The sequence below is a fragment of the Stigmatopora argus genome, chromosome 13, assembly GCF_051989625.1.
Source record: "Stigmatopora argus isolate UIUO_Sarg chromosome 13, RoL_Sarg_1.0, whole genome shotgun sequence".
Classification (NCBI taxonomy): domain Eukaryota; kingdom Metazoa; phylum Chordata; class Actinopteri; order Syngnathiformes; family Syngnathidae; genus Stigmatopora; species Stigmatopora argus.
In genome coordinates this window covers 6,350,120-6,371,196 of record NC_135399.1, presented here as the reverse complement: position 1 = coordinate 6,371,196, position 21,077 = coordinate 6,350,120, and the positions used below count along the sequence as shown (strand labels likewise).

The following is a 21,077-nucleotide window of genomic DNA, read 5'->3' as shown; positions in this document are numbered from 1 at the left end:
TGATTTGTCATTTGCCATTTGTCACTGCTGGCAGCACAGGAAGATTCAGATGGAGGCCATATGCAATCCTGACAGTGTAAAAGCTCATCAAAACAATGATTAAAGCAGACAGTAGCATGTTTGTATTGTATAGTAGAATTAGTAGGTTGGGCGAGTTAACTCACAAATTAATGAATGCAGGCAAGATCAATCCATCCATTTACCACATTGCTTTTCCTTTTCAGGGTCGTGGGGTGCTGGGGCCAGACCCATTTGGCAGGCAGACCACGCCCTAATCTCGTTGCCAGTTACTCGTGGGGTGCACACACAGGCAGACACTCATTTGCACTAAATTACCACAGAGTGGGAATTGATCCCAAGCTGCCTGTGCCGGAGTCAGGCAAATTTACTACACCGTCAACGACTAAGGCAAGGGTGTCAGACTCGGGTTGGTTCGTGGGCCGCTTTAACGTCAACTTGATTTCACGTGGGCCGGACCATTTTAGATATAATATTTAGATTTTTTTTTAAATAAATGGATTAAAAGAACTGGATTAAAAGCCCTGAATATTGAGTTTTTTTATAGATCTAAAACAATGTTTATTTTAGCTTTTTTAAATATTTTTAGATTTTCCCAAATGATTTTCGAACTAAAAACACGGAAAAAAATGATTAAAAAATTGCAATTATTGATTTAAAAGGGAGAAAATCAGGAAATTTAATATACATCTATACTCTTCATTTTAATTTGATCCTAAAACAGAAAGTCAGCACTCATGATTTACTTTCCCGGGCCGCACAAAATGATGCGGCGGGCCAGATTTGGCCCCCGGGCCGCCAATTTGACAGATGTGGACTAAGGTATAAATGTACGTAATTATTTTAATTTCTGCCTAAGAAAATCACCGCTAGTCTCCTCAGTCCAAATGGATTAGACATCTATAAAAAAGGTTTTGTTTTTAAATTAATATTTTATATTTTTATTACTATATTTATTTTTCATTTAAAAAAAAACAATTTATATATTTGGGATGACAATAAAAAGACTATTCTGTGTCAGTACTCCTCACTAATCGCATGTACAAATCTGAGCCCGCATGATGGATACGTCTGGACCTTACAGTCGTTAATTGAAAATTGAGACCATGTTTAGATGACGTTATTGATTTTATGATCGCGTGGTTCACCGAGGTACTATGAGAAATGAGCCAGGGTGAAAGACCAACAACAGTGGGGGTCGAACCTGCGAAAAAAAGGGTTCAAGAGGGAGGCGTGGAGTCATAAACAGGCTTGTAAAGACTTCAAATGTAGAACCTTAAGGCCCAAAGGTTGAGCCAGACCACTGAGCGGCCTTTCTTTACCTATCGATCGGATTGCAGCGGCTGTTTGAGAGTTAACACACCACACTCACCCCCACAAGTAATCGATGGGGGCCGCGAAATATGTTTACACCTCGTCGTGTATCACGGCCAGGCAAACGTCTGAGCACGCAGCTCTGTTTTTCAGGCTCATGACACAACCGAGAGACGGAAAAACAAACACAGTGTGAATTATATCCGTCTCTGGAGCCTTTCAATCCAGGAGTCGATCAATGGAATGGAACAGAACATTAGGTACACATGCAAACTATTACCCTTTCTTATATTCGGCTTGAGTTAAACCCTAAATAACCCTAAACAGGTGTTTATTACAGTAAAACCTTGACATATGAGTGTTCCAACTTACGAGAAATTTGAGATACAATTCCGAGCAAATTTTTGCCTTGAGATAAGAGAAAATTTTGAGATATGAGCATACGAGATGGAGAGTAGTGAGAAGAAAATGCTTATGATTACAATTAATATAAGCATGAAATGATAGTGTACGCATGACTGAGCTGGCTCGCCAATACGAGAGTAGTACGTCAACTAAACTTAAACCTGCGCTAAAACTGTACTCTTTGAATGTGAAAATGATCACACCAAGCCGTTAATCTGGGTTACTATTAAAAAAAGACAATAAAATGATTAAACTAGCACTCACAGTGTGCTTTATTGCTGTACAAGTACAGTACCTAAAAAACATGTTAAACATGAAACATCACAATCGTTTTTTTTCTTGCTTTAAGTTATGTACAAAATAAAAATGACAATTAAAAAAACAGTAAAATAACAAAAAGTAATCCGACGACATTTTGGCTAACACAAAAGATGTACAGTATGATGCCAACATGTACGAGTGTTTTTAAACAGCTGGGACCTAACATTTGGTCATACGACTACCATAGTAGTTATAGTAGTGCCATAAAGGATAACCTTAACAACAGCCATAACAGACCTAAATTTAGTTTTTAATTAACTGATGATTTTTTTTACTAAGAAGTAAGCTTTGGATTTGTTTCGTACAGTAAATGATAATAGTCACTGCTGGCGAAAGACATCCGATTCATTTTGATTGAGAGCTACCAATACTGCAATGACCTGTATACTGTCACAGAACACAATATATATTTTTTTTCTTAGAAGCTTAAATGATCTAAAATTCCTAAAATTTCTGGGAATATCAGGGACTTGGTTTGAAAGAAGCGGGCAGTTCCTTATTTAAAAATTTTGGGGATGTACTTTATACTGGAAAAACATATGACATCTTAAGATTTCAAATGCAGACCTGATTCACTCTCAAATAGCTGCCATAGTTATTGATATATGCCAAGCCGTGACCATGCAAAAGAAAACCTAGCTTTAATTTTCCTCTGCCCATCCAGGAATTCAGCCACTCACCATCTATTATCGTGGTGTTTTGTCTCTGATACTACCGTATTTTGAGTGGTAAAATTCAAGGTGTTGCAAAGCCTTCGTGTTGGTGCCCTGAAAACTGGCTGCACATCACGGCCCAAAAGCAAGCCGGATCAGGGTGTGAACTAACTGAACTCTTAAGACTTCAAGGAAAGTTAGATTATCCGGATCTCGGATGGGTTAAAATCCTCCAATGAGTTAGATCAATCCTCCCAAATCTAAATAGAGTAGTATTTACCATACACCCTATCAAAGTTCCAGTAATAAAGACTTATCTGGTCAGTTAGAAATGCTGCTCAGCTAATGGCAGTGCATCTTCTGATGAATCCTAATGGAATATTAGTGCGTCACCATGTAGCCACAATTGATCCATAAGGAAGAATCTATTCAGAAGGATAGATGGTGATAAGAAGGAATGAGAATTCAACTAGAGCTATTAATTCTTTTGCAGTTTTAACAATTCCAACCAACCTTTTATTTTATTTTCAGCCCACGTGGCTTATTACAGTAAACACTAGAGATGCAGCGAAAATTCGGTCAGCTAAAATGTGACCAAAAATGTGTTTTCGGTCTGAAAAATGCTTTTTCTGAATCCAGTCAATCAACTTCAATTAACTTCTGGTTGGTGACATTCTCTTCTTGCCCTTGTTGAGCAGCTAAAAACTAAGCTGCCTGTTTTTCCTTCCAGTTTTGGATTTTTTTTGCTGTCTTTTATATTATTATTATTATTGGCCCTGAAAAAAACATATCGGTCGATCACTACTCTGCATATATTTTGCATCACTGTTTCAAAATAATACTTTCAATTAACATTCAGAAACACAAATTAAATTGAACACCGAAATATAATACAAATAGTATAAATAATGCACAATGGGGATATCTGAAGCAATCACACATTATTGTTAGCATTTTCATCATGATTTTAAATATTATATTTTAAATATTTTTGAAATAGTCAGGATTAAAAATAAAAATAAAATAAAACGATAATAATCCTAATGATTAGATAATTTTATAAAAATAAAAATATTCTGTGATATTCGTTTTTCGGTTTCAAACCTTTTCATTTCGGTGCATCTCTAGTAAACACAACAGTTCAAAAAAATATCCACCAAGCAACGCAAACATACGCATTATTTGAAGAAAAAGACAGGGAGGGATGAATCATTATTCAATAGAATAAAAACTATTTCATAGTCATTGACATTGTTGAAAACAAGCGATTCACATTTGAAAACAAACCTTTCAGTCATTGCATCGAACCGGAGACATTCTTCCATCTCTGTCAGCGTCGCTTCATCTTTGTGCTAAGACACAAGTTTATATTTACGCAACAGTTACTGTAGAAACAGCTGCTCGGAGGAAGTGGGAAGGAAGTCAAACACCAGAGGGTGGCGGGTCGGGGTCAAGCGCTACTGAGGGTAATGGATGCACATTCTGTACAAAGGTCGTGAACTTCTTTTCAACACGTTCTTCGGATATTTCAGGAAACTGTACATGGAATCAGCACTAAGGATGAGGATGATATGGTGTTCAAGAACTGTCGTAATTGTGACGCTTTGGCACTGACAGCTGAAGCAAGGACATGCTGTATTTGGTCTTCGTGTACAGTACACTCGAGACAAGTTTTGAAGGTCTTCTCATAGTTTGACTCTTGGTGTTGACTCCCAAAAGTCTTGGTCTTGACCTAGACTGGCTGTGAATGCTCATCTTTCAGTACCATTGAGGGCGCTAAACATCCAATTCATTTTTGTAAAGAGGGGCAAATCAATGATCATTTGCCTCTCGCCATTAAAATAACTGGCAGCTTATGAGTTAAAGACCACATATTATAAGTTTTTTTACCCCGTTCAACCTAAATGTAAGGCATCGCCAAAGGTGAACTTTTTTAAAATGAGTAATTTTGTTGTTTGGCTCTTTTCCATAAACAGATAAAAATGAGTGTTCAGTTTACGTATCATTTCTACATCACAAAGACTGAGCTCTCACCTTTTAACTTCGAGGTCCTGCCTTCTCTCCCTCAACCTATTCAACATCCGTGCACGGAACTTTGGCCACTTTCTTCAGATTGGTTGAATTTTCTATGGTGTCCTGTTCTTCTTCAGGGTGCAATGTTACCTACAACCTTGGGCAAAGCAACCAAATGTTGCATTATCGCCTCCTCCAACTTCTAATTAGAAAGCATTAAATGAGCGCCACTATGGCCAAGGATTGCGTTGACGCAAAGCCATGCGACAGGGTAAAGCCATCGGGTGTATAGCTTAGTAGTATCGGTTAGCCTGGTATGCCAATTTTTGCCTCGTGACAGTCAACGTCAAAATCATGTCAGAATATGTCAAAAAAAAATTCTATGACAGTCAATGTCATTCAAACATTACAAAAGTAGCGTCTGAAAACGAGTTGCCCTCTCCACACAAGAAAACTGTCAAAACAGCAAAAAGCTGTGTGTTTCAAATCCTTGAGGTTTTAGTAACATACTCAGTTGCACACCGTGACTTCAGATGGTGAAAAAAAATGGGTTAAAAAGTATAATGTGTGGCCTTTAAATCAGAGCCCTGTCAAGAGTTAATCTCAATGATTCCTGAATTCAGGCAAGGCTTGGTTAAGTCACAAAGCAGTAAGTAGAACCCATTTGTCTGGAGGTTTCCCCTTAAAGGCTAGTGGCAAAGGGAAATCCACCTTGGGATTTTTTACTGAGGTTTGCCTGATCTGTTGTTGTTTTGCAGGAACACCCAGAGAAAGGTTATTGGAACCTGGAGTGTGTTGAAAGGCTTGGGTTGACGTGTAAACTTGAAAAGTCAGTGGAAAGCTGATCAAGTATGATCAGCAGCACCATGTTTGAGTTGGAGCTGTCAGAAACCCGACCTTTGCCCTTGAACAACAACCATGACACCTTCTTAAAATAAATAGAGCTATACAAGTTGTCCCTGGGAATCTTTTTAGCTGTTTGCTTTCCACATATTTCTGGAGAGTCACAAAGTGCTTCATTATTGGCAGGGTGGGGGCTGTCCAGATACGGCAAGGAATAGGGGCGTCATGGCAACGTTTTCCTGCCAGACCAGAGCAGCCCGGGCGGCAGGGGCGGAGATGGTGGACACTGGTTCCAGCCGCCCCGCCTCTCACGCTGCGCCTGACGCCATTGCAGCAGCTCTCGGAGTGCTGTATCCCCATCGGTAAGACGCAGCCTCCGGAACGCCTAGGTTTTGGACAGAGGATGAAAGTTGATCACTTTCTAACTCACCGGATGGATTTATTGGAACCTCTAAATTCTCACAGCTTGGAGTCTGTCCATATTTACAAAAATATAGAGTAGGCTTTCCCAAATGTATGTTAGAACTTCAAATAACTTGGTATTTTTTCTTAAGACAATGTTTGCTTTTGTTTAGATTATTTGTTGGAAATGCAATTTATTAGCAAATTTAGTTGTTTGATTTATTAAATATAAGCACTTGTGTTGTACACTCTAGTTAACTCATTGACTGCTGTTAGCACCAATAGAGGTCGAATCCATTTTGACTGGAAGAGGCTAGAAGCAAACATTTACTACTAGCTTCTTCCAATCAAAATAAATTGCACAACCATCAGGGTCAATGGCAGCCAATGCTTTAAAAGCATTAAAATATTATTTTTGTTACACAGGTTTTGGAAACAAACTAGAATTGCATGTACTGTTATTAATGATAGGCATTACTTCACACTGGAATGAATTCTTTCAATTTAAATTTCCTATAGGAAAATTACAATCCGAGAACAGATTCAGCTAGATTTTAGAGGTTCCGGCATAATGACTTTCTGGTCAACGAGGAGTTGAAAGGATGAAATGATCATTCTGAGTCTGGGAACAAAGTGCAGCGTGGTTGACAAGCAGATGGGGGTTCGAATCAAATAAATGGAGCAAAAAGACAGAGCACGTGTCATACTCTAATCAGGCAGCCATTGGAGACAGACGCCTTTCATACAGAAAAAATAGGCCATGGCTATCACTTGTATTGGAGAGAAAATGGAGATAAATCCGGTGTTGTCATGCCACCATTTCTTCTGAGATGGTTGACTTCAGTCTGAAGCAGTCGGGGAAATTTTCCTATCAGAATGACAGGTTTAGCGCCTCATTTACATCTTGTGGATGTATCCTCTCAAAGGGGATCATATGTATTGCACTCGGGAGTTGACGATCCCTAATGTCCCCCCCCAGGGAACATCAGTCATCTGGAAGATGATGTGCAGGTAAATCAATCAGAGACGGGAATTCCAATTCCAATCTGCTCCAGTCAGTAATTCCAGAAACTGGACTAAGCAGGGTTCATATACACCAAAAGAGGCGGTTACATTTCCTCGATGGCATCACATTACAAGCAACGAGTCAGTCGCTTATCTAAGTATCTTTGAAAATTCAGTGAACATTCCATTTGCTGGCACAAGCACATTACAGAAGCCAGGTCGGTATGCTTCCCTTACGACCTGATCACAATTCTGTTTAATGTTTTTGTTCTTTGGTTGGAATTTTGTAGAAGTGGATAGGGGTTTTCAATATTTTGGTTACCATTTTCAAATGAAATATTCATTCATTCATTTATTTGCTCATCCGCTTTATCCTCACTAGGGTCGCGGTGGGTGCTGGAGTCTATCCCAGCTGACCTCGAGCCAGAGGGAGGGGACACCCTGCCTGTATCGGTGGCCACCCGATCGCAGGGCACGAGGAGACAACCATTCAGGCTTGCACTCATACCTAGGGGTAATTTAACAAAACTGGAGTACCTGGAGAAAACCCACAGAGGCCCGGGGAAAACGTGCAATCTCAGTACAGGTGGAGCGACCTGGATTTGAACCCAGGACCCCAGAGCTGTGAAGCCGAGTCTAACCACTCAAGACAAAAGAAATACAAACCGTTTGCGCAACTACAAACAAGAATAATGACAGTTGGAGATAATTCTAATTAATGGTGTTAAAAATCAAATTGGTGACTCAATATGCATATATACAATTTTCAGAACCATTTTTTAACATTAGCTTACTATAGTTGACTGATTTGCACATATCCTAGCAACAATATTGGAGTATTTCCAATTTGTGACTGGTGTAGATTCAGCAGGGATTAAGTACGATACAGTCAATGAAAGAGAGAGAAAGCGCATTTGATAAGACTCACATGCCACAAGGTTCATGTCCTAGTTTAACCCAGTTGAGGTCAAACTGCACTCACGGCAGTCAAGTTCTTCCATTGCATATTAGGAAAACAAGTACTAGCAGGACATTTTCCAACAACCGGATTCTTGTGTTTAAACAGAGGAGGGCTACCATACACAGCTGCCATCAAGGTCACCATAGGGAAATTATGAAGGCCGCATCATGCAATACATTTGTCTTGATAAGAACCACCTGGTCTTCAAAAGACAAAAAAAAAAACAGGGCTGCCTACTGATCCTGTTCTGAAGTCAGAATAAGGAGCCATCTGTTTCCAGAAGAGTTTAAATGGAAAAAAACAAGTTGAGATGATTATTCCAATGTGACTAAAATAATCAGCACAACAAAATATTCCACAAAACGATGAATAAGAGACCCAAAAAAATGGAATTCCCATCAGCAGTTTGATGATCTCACAATGGATTGCATGGAAGCGTCATTATGAAATGAAATTCCGGATGGACTCACCACATCCCTTCATGTGGACTTCCCGTAAGCCTTCAATCCCCTCCCCCTCCCCAAACACCCTCCTCCATCAGAGGGCAGCCCCAGCTCCAAATGGAGAAAAATTGAGATGACCCCTCTGGAAGATAAAACGATGAAAAACATATAAGTAGATATTGACAAAAGAATCAGAGATCTGGAAAGAGCTTTTTATAGGACAGGATGGGGCACGAGACTCTACAGTCTACACGATTGGCTGCACATTGATTTTTAACATGTGATTTAAACTCGCGTTGAACTGATTGGCTGGTTTTCCATGAAGTTTTGCCGATTCACCCCTCACTAGTAAAAATGGTTTCGCCATCAATGGTACTGAAACATGAGCATTCACTACCATTGGTGTCAATGCCACCAAATTAGTCGAATAATCGATATTATTGACCTAAAAATGGTCCAGATGCTCTTTTTTGGGTGTCGACACACCATATATTCCCATTTTTAAGGGAAAAAAACTTCTCTGTCTATGTATTTTCTTTAAAGAAAAGCAAAAACCCAATACTTTTTCAGAAAATATTTTTAAAAACAAGGAAAAGGGGTAAAACACTAAAAGTGAGCTGCATTTATCTTGCATTTTAGTTAAAAAGGGCAACATTATTTTTAATCTTTAACAATAAATTTCATTTAAAACTAATTATTATATTTTTTATTTTATAGACTAATTTGAAAAGGGGAAATATTTATTTTTAAATAAAACAATCAAACAAACAAAAGCAACAATACAAAAACTAAGCAACACCAAATAAAAAACAATAAATTATGTTTTTCTTATATTTTTTATTCAATTTATTTTAGTTATTGAACAAGGGGAAACATTATTCTATGATTTTTATAGTCCTTAATCTTTATGAGAATGAACAATCTTTGTAGACTGTAACCATTTTTGAAGAAATTTGTAATTTTAACGTTTTTTTTTTAGAGTAATCAAATTATATTTACTTTTCATATAAGAGAAATAATGGTAAACAGGAATTATTCTTTTTTATTACTAAATTATTCTCTAATTTGTATTTACATTTCCAAAAAGTATATTTTTTGATTATTTTGACACATTTTTAAAAAGGAAAAAAAACAATAATTCTTGTTATCTTATAGAGGACTATCTAAATTATATTGCAATTTATTTTAGCAACAATCATCAAGTCGATGCCATTTACTTTACTGGGCCTTGAGGTTAGTTAAAAGGAATGGAAAGAAGCAGAAAATGATTTAATTGTTAAAGCAATCATCACCACTAAGTCTATGTATCACCCTATATCAATTCTCAGGTTCCTAATGGTTCTTTCTCCTTGGTTTCAGTATGCGAGCAACCCCACGTAACCATGTTGTGTATGTCAGTGTCAGCTTTAAATTCAACCCTGAAACCAAACACCAAAGCGAAGAGGCAGCGAAAGCTATAGTATGTCATGGGTGTTACACATTGCTCCAGGGAGGCCACTTTCCGTGCCCCTACAAAATGTAAACAATAACAAAAACAGATGAAGAATTGAAATTGAGAATATGATGAATATGTATGCCGTGTGTAAATGTGCATACCCGTGTAAAAATAAAGTAGAATGTAGTGGAGCTTGTTACAGTATGTGTGTTAATTCTGGAAGTTCCAGAGTTAGCCGCAGAACCCTTTTTAACTCTGTTGCTAACCAAATCAGTAGTATCTAACAGAGTTGTTGTTGTAAACATGTTTCTTGACACTTTTGACAATGATTTTAGTCATATAATTTTTTTGTGCTTTTTATTACACCCACCTCATCTGCTGCCACTGTCTATTTCAGGGGTCGTACATGTTTTATTAGGTGAAATTTAAAACATTTTAATACCCTATTAGGACATAGCACAGTATTGAATTTAATTTAATTTAATGAAAAACTCCATAGGCTGCTAACCAATGTAGTCTTTTTTTGTACCTGACTACTTATTCATGTTGAATACTTATCTATGTTGACTACTTATTTATGTTGACTACTAATTATAATATATAATATTTTTTATTACACCCCCCTCATCTTCTGGAACTGTTTATTTCAGGGTTCCTACAGGTTTCATTAGGTGGAATTTAAAACATTTTAATACCCTTTTAAGATCACATAGCATAGCATTAAATTTTATTTGATTTAATTTTAAAAAAAACTCCGTAGGCTGCTTTAGTCACTTTTTTGTACCTGACTACTTATTAATGTTGACTACTTATTTATGCGAAATACTAATTATGTTTTATTTTATTCTTTAACTCATTATACTTGTATAATGACAATAAGGACATTCAATTCAATTCAATGGGCAACCGGACAAACAAACAAACAAACAATAAATAAATAAAAAACTACTAGAATTTCAGATTATTTCTCAGACACAATTTCAGGCAATGCAACAAACACAATATATAAAATTTAAGGAATGTAACATCTATTAGACAAAATGTAGTTTTTAGTCTAATATATTTAAGTATTTCAAAGTCCTTAGAAAGATAGTGACACAAATTTGAGTGATTGAAATTGTGCCTTTAAAATCATATAATGTATATATTTGCAGCCAACTATGAGGCACTCTAAAGTGGTCATGCTGTTGAAAAAAACAAAAATAAACATAACACAGGTAAGAGCCTGTCATTTGGGGACTTATGGAGTTATAGTCACTGGAAATATACATTACCCAAATTGCCGTGAATAAAAGAATGACAATTTTAAATCATAATCTGTACTTGCGGCTAACAATAAGGCATTCTTAACTCAATTGTTAAAGAGAGACGTCCGATCACAGGTCTCTTTTCCACGTCCTGCTTTAAATGAGCATATTACTGATTTTACATCACTCAAATCTGTGTCAGTGTATATTTAATTTCAACATCACTTGAATAAGGTGCATAAAAGAGTGCTTGTGTTTTACCTGCGTATGGTGGCTATCCATGTGCCTGTGTAGAGAGGATGTGGTCATGTTTGACTTGACATGACCGTCATCCTCTAGTGAACCTGAAAACAATTAAATCAGGTCAACAATATCACTTGCGCAATGTTGCTACAAGCAAGTTGTTATCTTATGATAAAAGAAGAAAAACCGGAAATGTGAAAAATGTAAGATACCATTGGATATTTGGTTGCCATTCTCAACAGGGGCTTGATTTAACGGGTGAACAGAATGATTGTTGGCATTCTTGTCTTGTAGCTGCAGCAACGGGGAGGATGGGGCGGAGCCACAATCTTCCCGGCCAGGTAAATTGATATTGGAGTTATGACCTGTAAGAAAAAAAAAATACGTGTAAAGGTCTTGATTTGTTTGTGGAGTTAAGAAGATTTATGAGTTCTGTCAATGACGGTAGTTTGCTTGGTATCTGGATTAGGTGAAATCAGTAGATACATATATACTACCATACCACTAAACTTGTTGTGGTCAAGAGTTTCCAGTAATCAGAACATACTAAGATAAAGTCAAGATCAGGAACAAGACTAATGCAAGACCGACACCAAGTCAGGAATCAAGTCTGAAACTATACCAATTTCTTCAAAATTGGTCTTGAATCAAGACCAGTTTCAGGTGTAAAGTTTTACAGTCAGATGCTATTACCATGTGATGACTATATAATCACATATGTGAAATAATTAGTATACAAAATCTTTCTGGTTTCCTCTCCAAAATCAAGTTTAAATTCAATAACTACTAAGGAAATCAGCTAAAACAATCCCCGAAAAAAAGAATGATGTTTCACAGCTATTGACGGCAACAGACGTCCAATTCTGTCTACTAGTGACAAACTCATTTCAATTCAAAAGCAATCTAATAACAAGACTTGGTTCATTCCTAATAACATTTCTAATGACGCAACATTCAGTTAAGACATTTGTGCCTTTGTCTGTAAATGCATGTGTTCCATATCATTTTGTTGAGAATAATATAGCAGACATTCAGCTGTCTGGCCTGTGAGAGGGTGGCTCTACCCAACCTGGGAACCTGTCTTGCAGGCTCACATGCTTTCATGTTGAGTGAGTAATTGTCTGAGACTTAATACGTGCAAACTAGCGTGAGTGTGAAGTTGTCAACTGTCCTCCTCCATCTCCCCTCCCATCCTTCCATCTATGCGTCCATCCTAGGCATGGTTTCAGTGCGCCTAAATATAAACCCACCACTTTCCACTGACGCTCCCAATGAGCCGCCACATGTTATCAGGCCACGCAGGTAGCGACGGCGAGGCGGTGTACGTGAAAAGAGATGAGTCACATCGGATCACAACATCACGACAGTGACGAAAATCGGGCGCCGCGTCCGCTGGCCAGCATCCGGAACGCTGCCTGACAAGGGTGGCGACGGGGAGTCTCATGACAGTGATTTCCTGTAGCCTAGCAAGACCACCTGCCTTCTCCCACTGGTTTGCTCATTCCCCAAGGATGAGAGAGGCAGCTGCTCCTCGCAGGGATGTCTGGGATAGCGAGCGTAACCTCTGGCCCCGCCCCTAGCGTCAGGTATCACGCTGAGCCGCTTAACGGCGAGAGGGGAACGGAAGTGGAGCTTCCTGTTAAGCCTGCTGGCATCCCGCCACTCTCAGATCTAAGTGGGCCGCTTTGCTCGGTCTACTCAAAATAACAGCAAGGTTGTGATCCCCGCCACCCGCCCCCTTAAGTGCCAACTTCCCCTGTCACAAACAGAGTTTCCATCACGCCAGCTTTTTGCCTGCGTAAGAGCGCGTGCTCACCCGGGAAAGAAATCCGGAACGTCACGTCAGGCCAATATGTCGGCGCGAGTGCTCCCATTCCACCTCTTATAAGGCCTTCAACCCTCCTGAACGCATTGCAGCAACGTGACAGCGGCTATCTTCGGGTGAGAAACTACGTTGGGCCTGTGACAGCAAGGGCGACGTGGTCTGTCGCTTGACTACAATTTCTAGAATCTCTTAGATAACTGTCGAGGGTCTCCCTGCGCACTGCTCTTGGCCCGTCACATTGGCTTCTGTAGAACATGAGTGAGCTGTTAAATATTTGATAGGCATCCTCATCATTCCACAGCTCATGTATTATTAACCCTGCTACAGCTAATACTCCTCCAGGAAACAGCCACTTGGAGGAAAACAGCATGAGAGGACAGTTTTTCCCTTGACTAGAGTTGAATGAAACTTGATTAAATAAAAATAACTATAAAAAAATCCACAAGATGTCTAACATCTGGACGGTTTCAAGTCTATTCTGACATAAAGCAAAGTGCACGAATAACGTCTATAGGACCAAATAGGAAAAGTTGACAATTTTGAAAACCCATTTCCTGGATTTTACTGAGTCAAGAAGTACCTAAAGTCATGTGTGAGTTAGTGTTGCGTACTGACGACTAGTGTTGTTAGTTTTTGATTTGCGAAAATTTTACTCGTGAATTAGTCTTTAAAATGAAAACTTTTGAACTGGTCAAAATTCCATGAAAAAATGGACGGTTGAACTATCAAATCCAGTTTTGCTTTCAAGACCATATTTTGAGGGTGCTGGTCTTGTGTCAGTTGGGGTTTCCCAAAAACTTGGTCTTGACTTGGTTTCGGTGCAGACTCAGGATTTTACTTCAAGACCAGCAATTGAACTTCATGAATTTGATTTTAACCCTTTAAAGGACACTCATTCAACTCATTGGCTACTATTGAAGGTGCAAGATTTCTAATCCATTTTGACAGGGAGAAGTGACAGCCCCTTTGGCATCAATGGCACTGAAACATGATCATTCATGTTTTTGGCATTATGATTGAGTGCATTGTGGGTATTGAATTAAAAGTGATTTTGAAGAGCAAAAAACATTTACCTATGAAACTATGTAGTTTTAACATGGTAATAACAACTGACTGTAAAATACAAAACCATTTTTACAGCTTCTTAGACCGACATGTCCTCGTAAAAACAGTTAGTTACCTTCAATGACTCATTAGCTGCCATTTAGAGATGTCCAATAAAATAACTGGGGAGATGGCACTAATTGTTTGATCTTTACCTGTTGCTTGGAACTTTCAACACAAACCGCTAAATGAAGCAAATTTTTCATTTTTTTGGCATCTTTGCATGGACTACACAGCGAGGCACCAGTGAAGCCATCGACCAGATGTACATCAGTGTAGGGGGGTGATGGTACGTTAATCTATGCTTTATTGTTTCTCAACATGTCCTGTCATGCGTCTGCCTCAGTGCGTGTCCGTTTTGTGTTGTATTTACTGTAACAAGTTTGTGATCTAAGTCTTCACTTGATTTATTGGGTGCCAGGCAATATCCTTCGGCAATGTTGTGTTGTAACAAGTAACAATCCTCTGTTTTGTTGGGAGTTCAGATTAATTCCTCAAAAATCCATGAAGTGTATGAACTCACACACACACACATATATGTATATGTATGTATATATATATATATATATATATATATATATATATATATATATATATATGTATATATGTATATATGTGTATATGTATGTATATATGTATATATGTGTATATGTATGTTTATATGTATATATGTGTGTATATATGTATGTGTATATGTGTATTTGTGTATGTGTATGTGTGTATGTGTATATGTGTGTATGTGTGTTTATGTGTATATGTGTGTATGTGTGTATATGTGTATATGTGTATATGTGTATATGTGTATATGTGTATATGTGTATATGTGTATATGTGTATATGTGTATATGTGTATATGTGTAGATTTATATATATATATATATATATATATATATATATATATATATATATATATATATATATATATATATATATATATATATAAAATGATAACAAAATGATCTTGCAAAGTCTATAAAGCAGCAAACACTAGCTATTACTGAAGCACATGTGAACAAAGGCAGGGTTTATAGCGAAAGCCAATTAGATTGGGTGGGCAAACAGTCCAATAAAAAGTCCATAAACTGCGAGGAGAATAGTAATTATCACAACACAAAGGGGCCATTTGCACTATACTATTTGCAAATGAAAATGGACAAAAATATAAAATGAAAGCGTAAATGACTTACAAGTTTCTTTAAAGTGCTGTTGAAAAAACAAAGCCTGATTTTAGAGCTTAAAAACGCCAACACTGTGGCTTCCACTGCGACACAATTTATTAAAACTCATCTACTACACTAGTATCTTAACTGCATTTTTTTTTTATTATTGGCAGATTTTTCATTTTTATGTCATAGGTTTGAACTCTTTCAGAGCCTGCTGTGTAAAAATATATTACACTTTAAATCATTCACTGCAATTGACAGTAATACGCATCACTTTAACCTGAGATAGCTGACATTGAGCGATCACATTTCACTGCCATCGATGTCACTTGACTGGAAGTCTCCCTGTCAACTTGATTGCCATATACTATGGCACACAATGAGATAAGGTTGCGTTTTCAGTTTGAAAAAACTGAGTTTGTTTATTATATCTATTTTTGACTGTTGAGCTGTTAGATGTAACACTGCATCACCATACATGTACATTTTGAGGGACAAACCTCCATCTCGCATCTTGCGTCCCGTCGAAGACTTCCTCAGCAGGCTGCGTCCAGTGCTGAACAGGGTGTTGAGCTCATCCAGTGGGCTGGTGAGGGGTCTTCCGTTGGCCGGGTTGAAGAGCAGGGGCGAGGAGGAGCAGGAGTGAGCTCTGCGAGGTTCAGGTCGAGATATCTTCCCTGGGGAATAAGGCGGTGGCTTTCCTAGAGGCTCCGCGCTTGGCCTTTGGGGAGGTAAAGTCTTAGAGGAGTCGGACTGAGTGCTGGTTACAGAGGCCGTGCGGGTCAGGGAAAGGAAACTGGCTTCGGGTGGGAAAGTAAAGTGGGAAGGTGGTCGGTATGGCGGAGGGGGGACACCGGTCGCTGAAAGAGGAAGCGGTGGAGTGAGTGGGGGGGTACACTTCTTGTCCGGCATGAGGACCGTGAGGCTCGGTGAGGAGTCGGCCCTCTGGCGCACATATTGAGGTGACAGCGGGCTGTCTGGAGTTGCAGTGTAGTTGAGATTTGTCTCAAAGACTGGCAGCTTTTTGACTTCCAAGGGAGTGAGCGGAGATTCGTCTGAAGCGGGGGAGCAGGTGACAGGGGACGGCGGGAAGACCAGGAGAGGTGGTCGATGCGGGAGTAAGTTAGGAAAGGGGGCCGGAATGCCACAACTGCCGTCTTTTCCAGATAAACTCCTGGAAACGCCGCCCATCGGCACTTTGTGGGGGTGAGCGATGTCCAAAGATGCCACCACTACCGATGTCAGCTGCTTACTCTCTTCCCTCTGGGGGGGACACATGACGGGCGTGACCAGGCCCAAATTGAGGGCCTTGCGCTTGGTCGATTTGGTTGCGGCGGTGGGCAGGGGAGCGGCGTCATCGGGAGGGAAGAAGGACATCTCCTCGTAGACGGCTTCCGATTCGTCTTCTTCCGGGCTGTCGGGTGGCTCCTGAAGGCTTCGGGAGCCCACCATCTCGATGTAGATGTCCTCTTCATCTTGGCCCTGGTGAAGACTCAGCGCTAAACCCTGCGGGGCATCCAGGGAAGCTGCCTTCTTTATCTTGCCACGGGACAACAATGCCTTTTTGGCATCGGCGGGGCGGAGCTGGTGGAGGAGAGGCGCTACGGCATTGATATCCTCGAAGGAGCCCGTCAGCTTGGTGTTGGGACTGCGCTTTGGTTTGGGTGGGGGCACTTTCCTCATGGTTGTGTAGTCATCGCTGTGAGGGCGGGGCTTGGAGCCTGAACAAACATTAAGAAATTTCAACAATTGTCAACATCACATCACCATGTGCTCTTTTTTTCCCTTTAAAAGGGTTACCAATCAATTCTATTTCTAGTTTTAGAGGATTTTACTGTTAGTTGATGATGGCAAGAGCAAATGACACATACGAGTAACCAACTGTCAACTCCTTAAAAAAAAGAGAACACGTACCTGCGGGGTCTGTTGGGGACAGCTGGGATTTCGGGGGACTCCCAGCTGGCGAAGCGTAGCCTTCTGGAGTGGGGCTCTCTTTGACTGCCATTACCAAGCCGGCGCTAACCACCTCATACGATGCACTGAGGCGTGTGTTTGGGTCCCTTTTTGGTTTTGGGGGAGGCTGCTTTCGAGGAGAGAAAGCTGCGCAACTGGTGCTGTTTTCCACATTGGTGTGAGTGCCTTGCGGTGGTGTTGGTTTGAGTGGCGTGTTCTCCACAGACAGGGGTACGGGTACTGAGCTGGATCTAAAGTGGCGAATGGCTCGGATTCCCCCGTTCAGAGATACCTCGTGGACTTTTCCGACTTTTTCAATAATCCTACACAAATTCCAGAGAAAACTCATGATATAGCAGTATTAACCACACAATAACTTTGATCATATTACTAGTTACAAGGCTGACATTCAGGAAAATTATCTATATCCATTTTAGTACTGTTAAAACAGCTTTATTGGTATTTCATTAATTATATGCATTTTTGTGCGTCAGCGTTCCAGTGTCTTCCCGTTTTGGTTATGTCGCTTTTCGTTCACTGTGCGTCTTTGTCCTTCCCCGTTAAGTTCGTTTCTTTGTTAATTTTAACCAGTTTTATATGTAATTATTGATTGATCGGTTAAAATTTCATCTGTTTTAAAAATGCTTTATTTTTCCCATTTAAAATGTAACTTAATATGATTTTGTCCTTCAAGCCACCATACGAGTTCCACAATTTGACCGTAGTTGATCATTTTTTGGTGCTTCTAGTCATGTATTTGATTGTTTTTGATGGTTGTTTGTCGCTCAGGATTTAGAGTGGCGCACAGTGATTTCAAATAAGTATAACATAAAAGCATTTATCTGCCCATCTTGAAATGTATACGAGCTCACGAGTGATCACTTACTTACGGGTTTGAATAAAACAATGAAAGCATGCGAACCTGCCAAAAGTTAGATTTGTAATTAAGGCCATTGAAGGCCATTGGTGGCCTGAATCGGTGGCCAATCGCAGGGCGCAAGGAGATGGAAAACCATTCACGCAATTTAGAGAGTTCCACTAGCCTGCCCTTCATGTCTTTGGTATGTGGGAAGAAACTGGTGCACCCGGAGAAAACCCACAGAAGCCTGGGGAGAACATGCAAACCACACAGGAAGAACCGAACCTGGGATTGAACCCTCAATGTCAGAACTATGAGGCCAACGCGGTAACCACTTGTCCAATTGAGCACCAAACTTTTTTTTTTAATATTCATTCCTTTTCTGAACCGCTTAGGGTCACGGGGGGTGCTGAAGCCTGTCCAAGCTAACTACGGGCACCAGGCAGGGGACACCCTGAATCGGTGACCAGCCAATCACAGGCCACAAGGAGATGGACAACCATTCACGCTCACACTCATACCTGAGGGCAATTTAGAGTGTTCAGCCTATCCTGCATGTTTTTGGGATGTGGGAAGAAACAGTTGTCCCTAGAGAAAACCCACGCAAGCCTGGGGAGAACATCCAAACTCCACACATTGAGAACCCACCTGGGATCAAATCCTCAACGCCGGAACTCGGCTGCCAGGCCACCATTTTTTAAAAATACATTTAAACCATTAAATCTTATTATTTTAAATATGTTTTTTATTAAAAAACGACAGGGGAAAAGGTTTTCTTTAAAAAAGGGTCCTTTTAATCATTACAAATATATTTTAAATATATATCCTTTCTGTAGTCTGTATTTTGAATTACATTTTTCTTTGGTATTTGTATTTATATTTTATTTTTTGTGTCAGGAACCTGACATTTTGTTAAAGAAAAAACCCAGTAGTTATTTTCTTATATATTTATTCTATAAAATTTATTTGAATGTATTTTAACTTGATTTGTTTCTTTTTTTTTCGGTAAAAAAAGGCCATTCAGCCAATTTTCTGTCACCTTCTCGAAGCATCACTACTAAAGCCTTTTATTTGAGGTCCAGTCACACATCAACTGTCACGCCACAAATATGAGCTAAAGAGGCCAATTGGAGGATAAAGAGACAAGAGATTATGCTTTCTATCTAATCTCCCTGCAGTAATTTGATCATATCCAGTTTGATATTTCCTACGCTAATCTCGGTGAGCCATCTGTCCCTCCTATGATTGCATGCAGTGGTCCTCGGGGGGTTGAGTGAGCATGTGGGGACTATGTGCGCAAGTGATGAGGGAAGGAATTTTAAATACTTGAAGAGAAATGAAGTAAATTTAGTTGAATTCGATCACTTGGAGTGATCCTTTGCAAAGCAAAAAGTCTATGTAAAAAAGCCATCTACATATAAACACATACATTCTTATTTTATTTGCCCAACCCACACACTTTGGCCAATTTAAACTGCAATTGCCGTTCTGCCAAAAAAAATCAATACGTATTTATTTCCAAAAGCGGAAAAAAAAAATCCAAATGCTCCTTATCCTAGTTGTTGTATCAGTCACATAATTCCCAATCTAAATATTAGATTCATTTTAATCCAATTTATTTTATACAATACTAAATTATTATTAACTTCAACTTAATATCATATACAATTGTAAGTCCATTCCAAGTCCATCCATTCAATGGGAATAAGCAAAATGTTACTGGTGAGCAGAAAAAAGTACCCCTAAACAAATTTACCCAAAAAAGGCATTTTCTAGTTTCTTAATAAATTCATTCTTCTATCCATTGTTTGCATCTTTCAGAGTTAGCCCACCTTGCGCCCTCCCGAAATTGTGTTTGTGCCCGGCAACAGATGTCACACGCACAAGGACACTTTAAGGTCAGTAGGATCTTGTTGAAAAATAAATTAGTATAAAACATGACACAAATGTTCCTGATGAGAGTTATTTTATCAGACCTCACCAGATTATGCAGGTGTACCTAATGTTGTGGCTTTTGAGTCAAAGTGTATATTTGTAAATTTGCCCTCAATTAGCCTTCAGAAAAGCCTTCAGATTTTATATTGTTCAAACAAAAACCGTCATTATTATCGTTTTGATTTCTCAAGAGCGTTTGTGTCAAACAGGTGGCCCAGGGAATTTTAATGCTCATGCCAAGTTAAATCCTCGACTGTTTCTCCCTAATATAAATTTTTAAGAAATTAAATATTTACGTCTTTAAATTTTTTTTTCTCCAATTAAATGTATTAATTAAACTGAATTAAAACAGAAATATCACTCTAGTTTCGGCCTCATGTACCCCTCCCACTCTAAATGGTTTACACGTTTAACGCAATTAATGGCAGTCAATCATTTCAATTACATAAAAAACAAATAAAAAAAACAAAAAAGATGGAAGACATCATCGATAAACCAACTCACCTTTTAACTGGTTGCTCCTCTTCTTTGCCAACCGGTTCAGGCCTCTCCCCAAGTGGGGGGCTACTGCCTAGGACGGTGTGGCAGCGTAGACGGTCGCTTTCCCGTGCGATGTCGGACGCGTTCTGGATGACCAGGCGGTCGTAGGTGCACAGCCCCATATCCTCGGCCCCCTGCAGGAAGCGCTGCATGCTACCCCCGTCCTTGTGCCGCAATGACAGTCGACGCCGCATGCGTTGCCGGACCAGCCAACCCCGCATTACTGGAAGCAAGAATAATAGATTTAAACCGACCACAGCTCTCAATATGCAAAATCCTTTCTTGTCATATCCAGTCGTTTTTTGAAAGAACTGCTTACTATAGCTGCCTGAAAATGTGGTCGTACAATAATAAGGAAGATGTGCAGAAAATTACGTCACAAGGCCACAGCTGAA

At 39.4% G+C, this 21,077-nt stretch overlaps 1 protein-coding gene across 6 annotated transcripts in view; it reads right to left on the bottom strand.

The window, feature by feature from the left end:
• Positions 1-1,982: 1,982 nt before the first annotated feature.
• myo16 (myosin XVI) overlaps positions 1,983-21,077 on the bottom strand; it is a 99,411-nt gene continuing 80,316 nt past the window's right edge. For 4 of the 6 annotated variants that reach the window (XM_077617754.1, XM_077617753.1, XM_077617755.1 and 1 more), the window contains exons 30-35: positions 20,647-20,905; positions 17,310-17,671; positions 15,896-17,116; positions 11,516-11,668; positions 11,322-11,404; positions 1,983-5,952 (exon numbers count right to left, since the gene is read on the bottom strand). In XM_077617754.1, the coding sequence (XP_077473880.1) occupies positions 5,791-5,952; positions 11,322-11,404; positions 11,516-11,668; positions 15,896-17,116; positions 17,310-17,671; positions 20,647-20,905 (2,240 nt within the window). In that variant the 3' untranslated portion in view covers positions 1,983-5,790. Of the gene's footprint in view, positions 5,953-8,405; positions 8,521-9,522; positions 9,888-11,321; positions 11,405-11,515; positions 11,669-15,895; positions 17,117-17,309; positions 17,672-20,646; positions 20,906-21,077 lie in introns of those variants that run through there. The other 2 variants (XR_013304684.1, XM_077617756.1) reach the window with 2 other exon arrangements.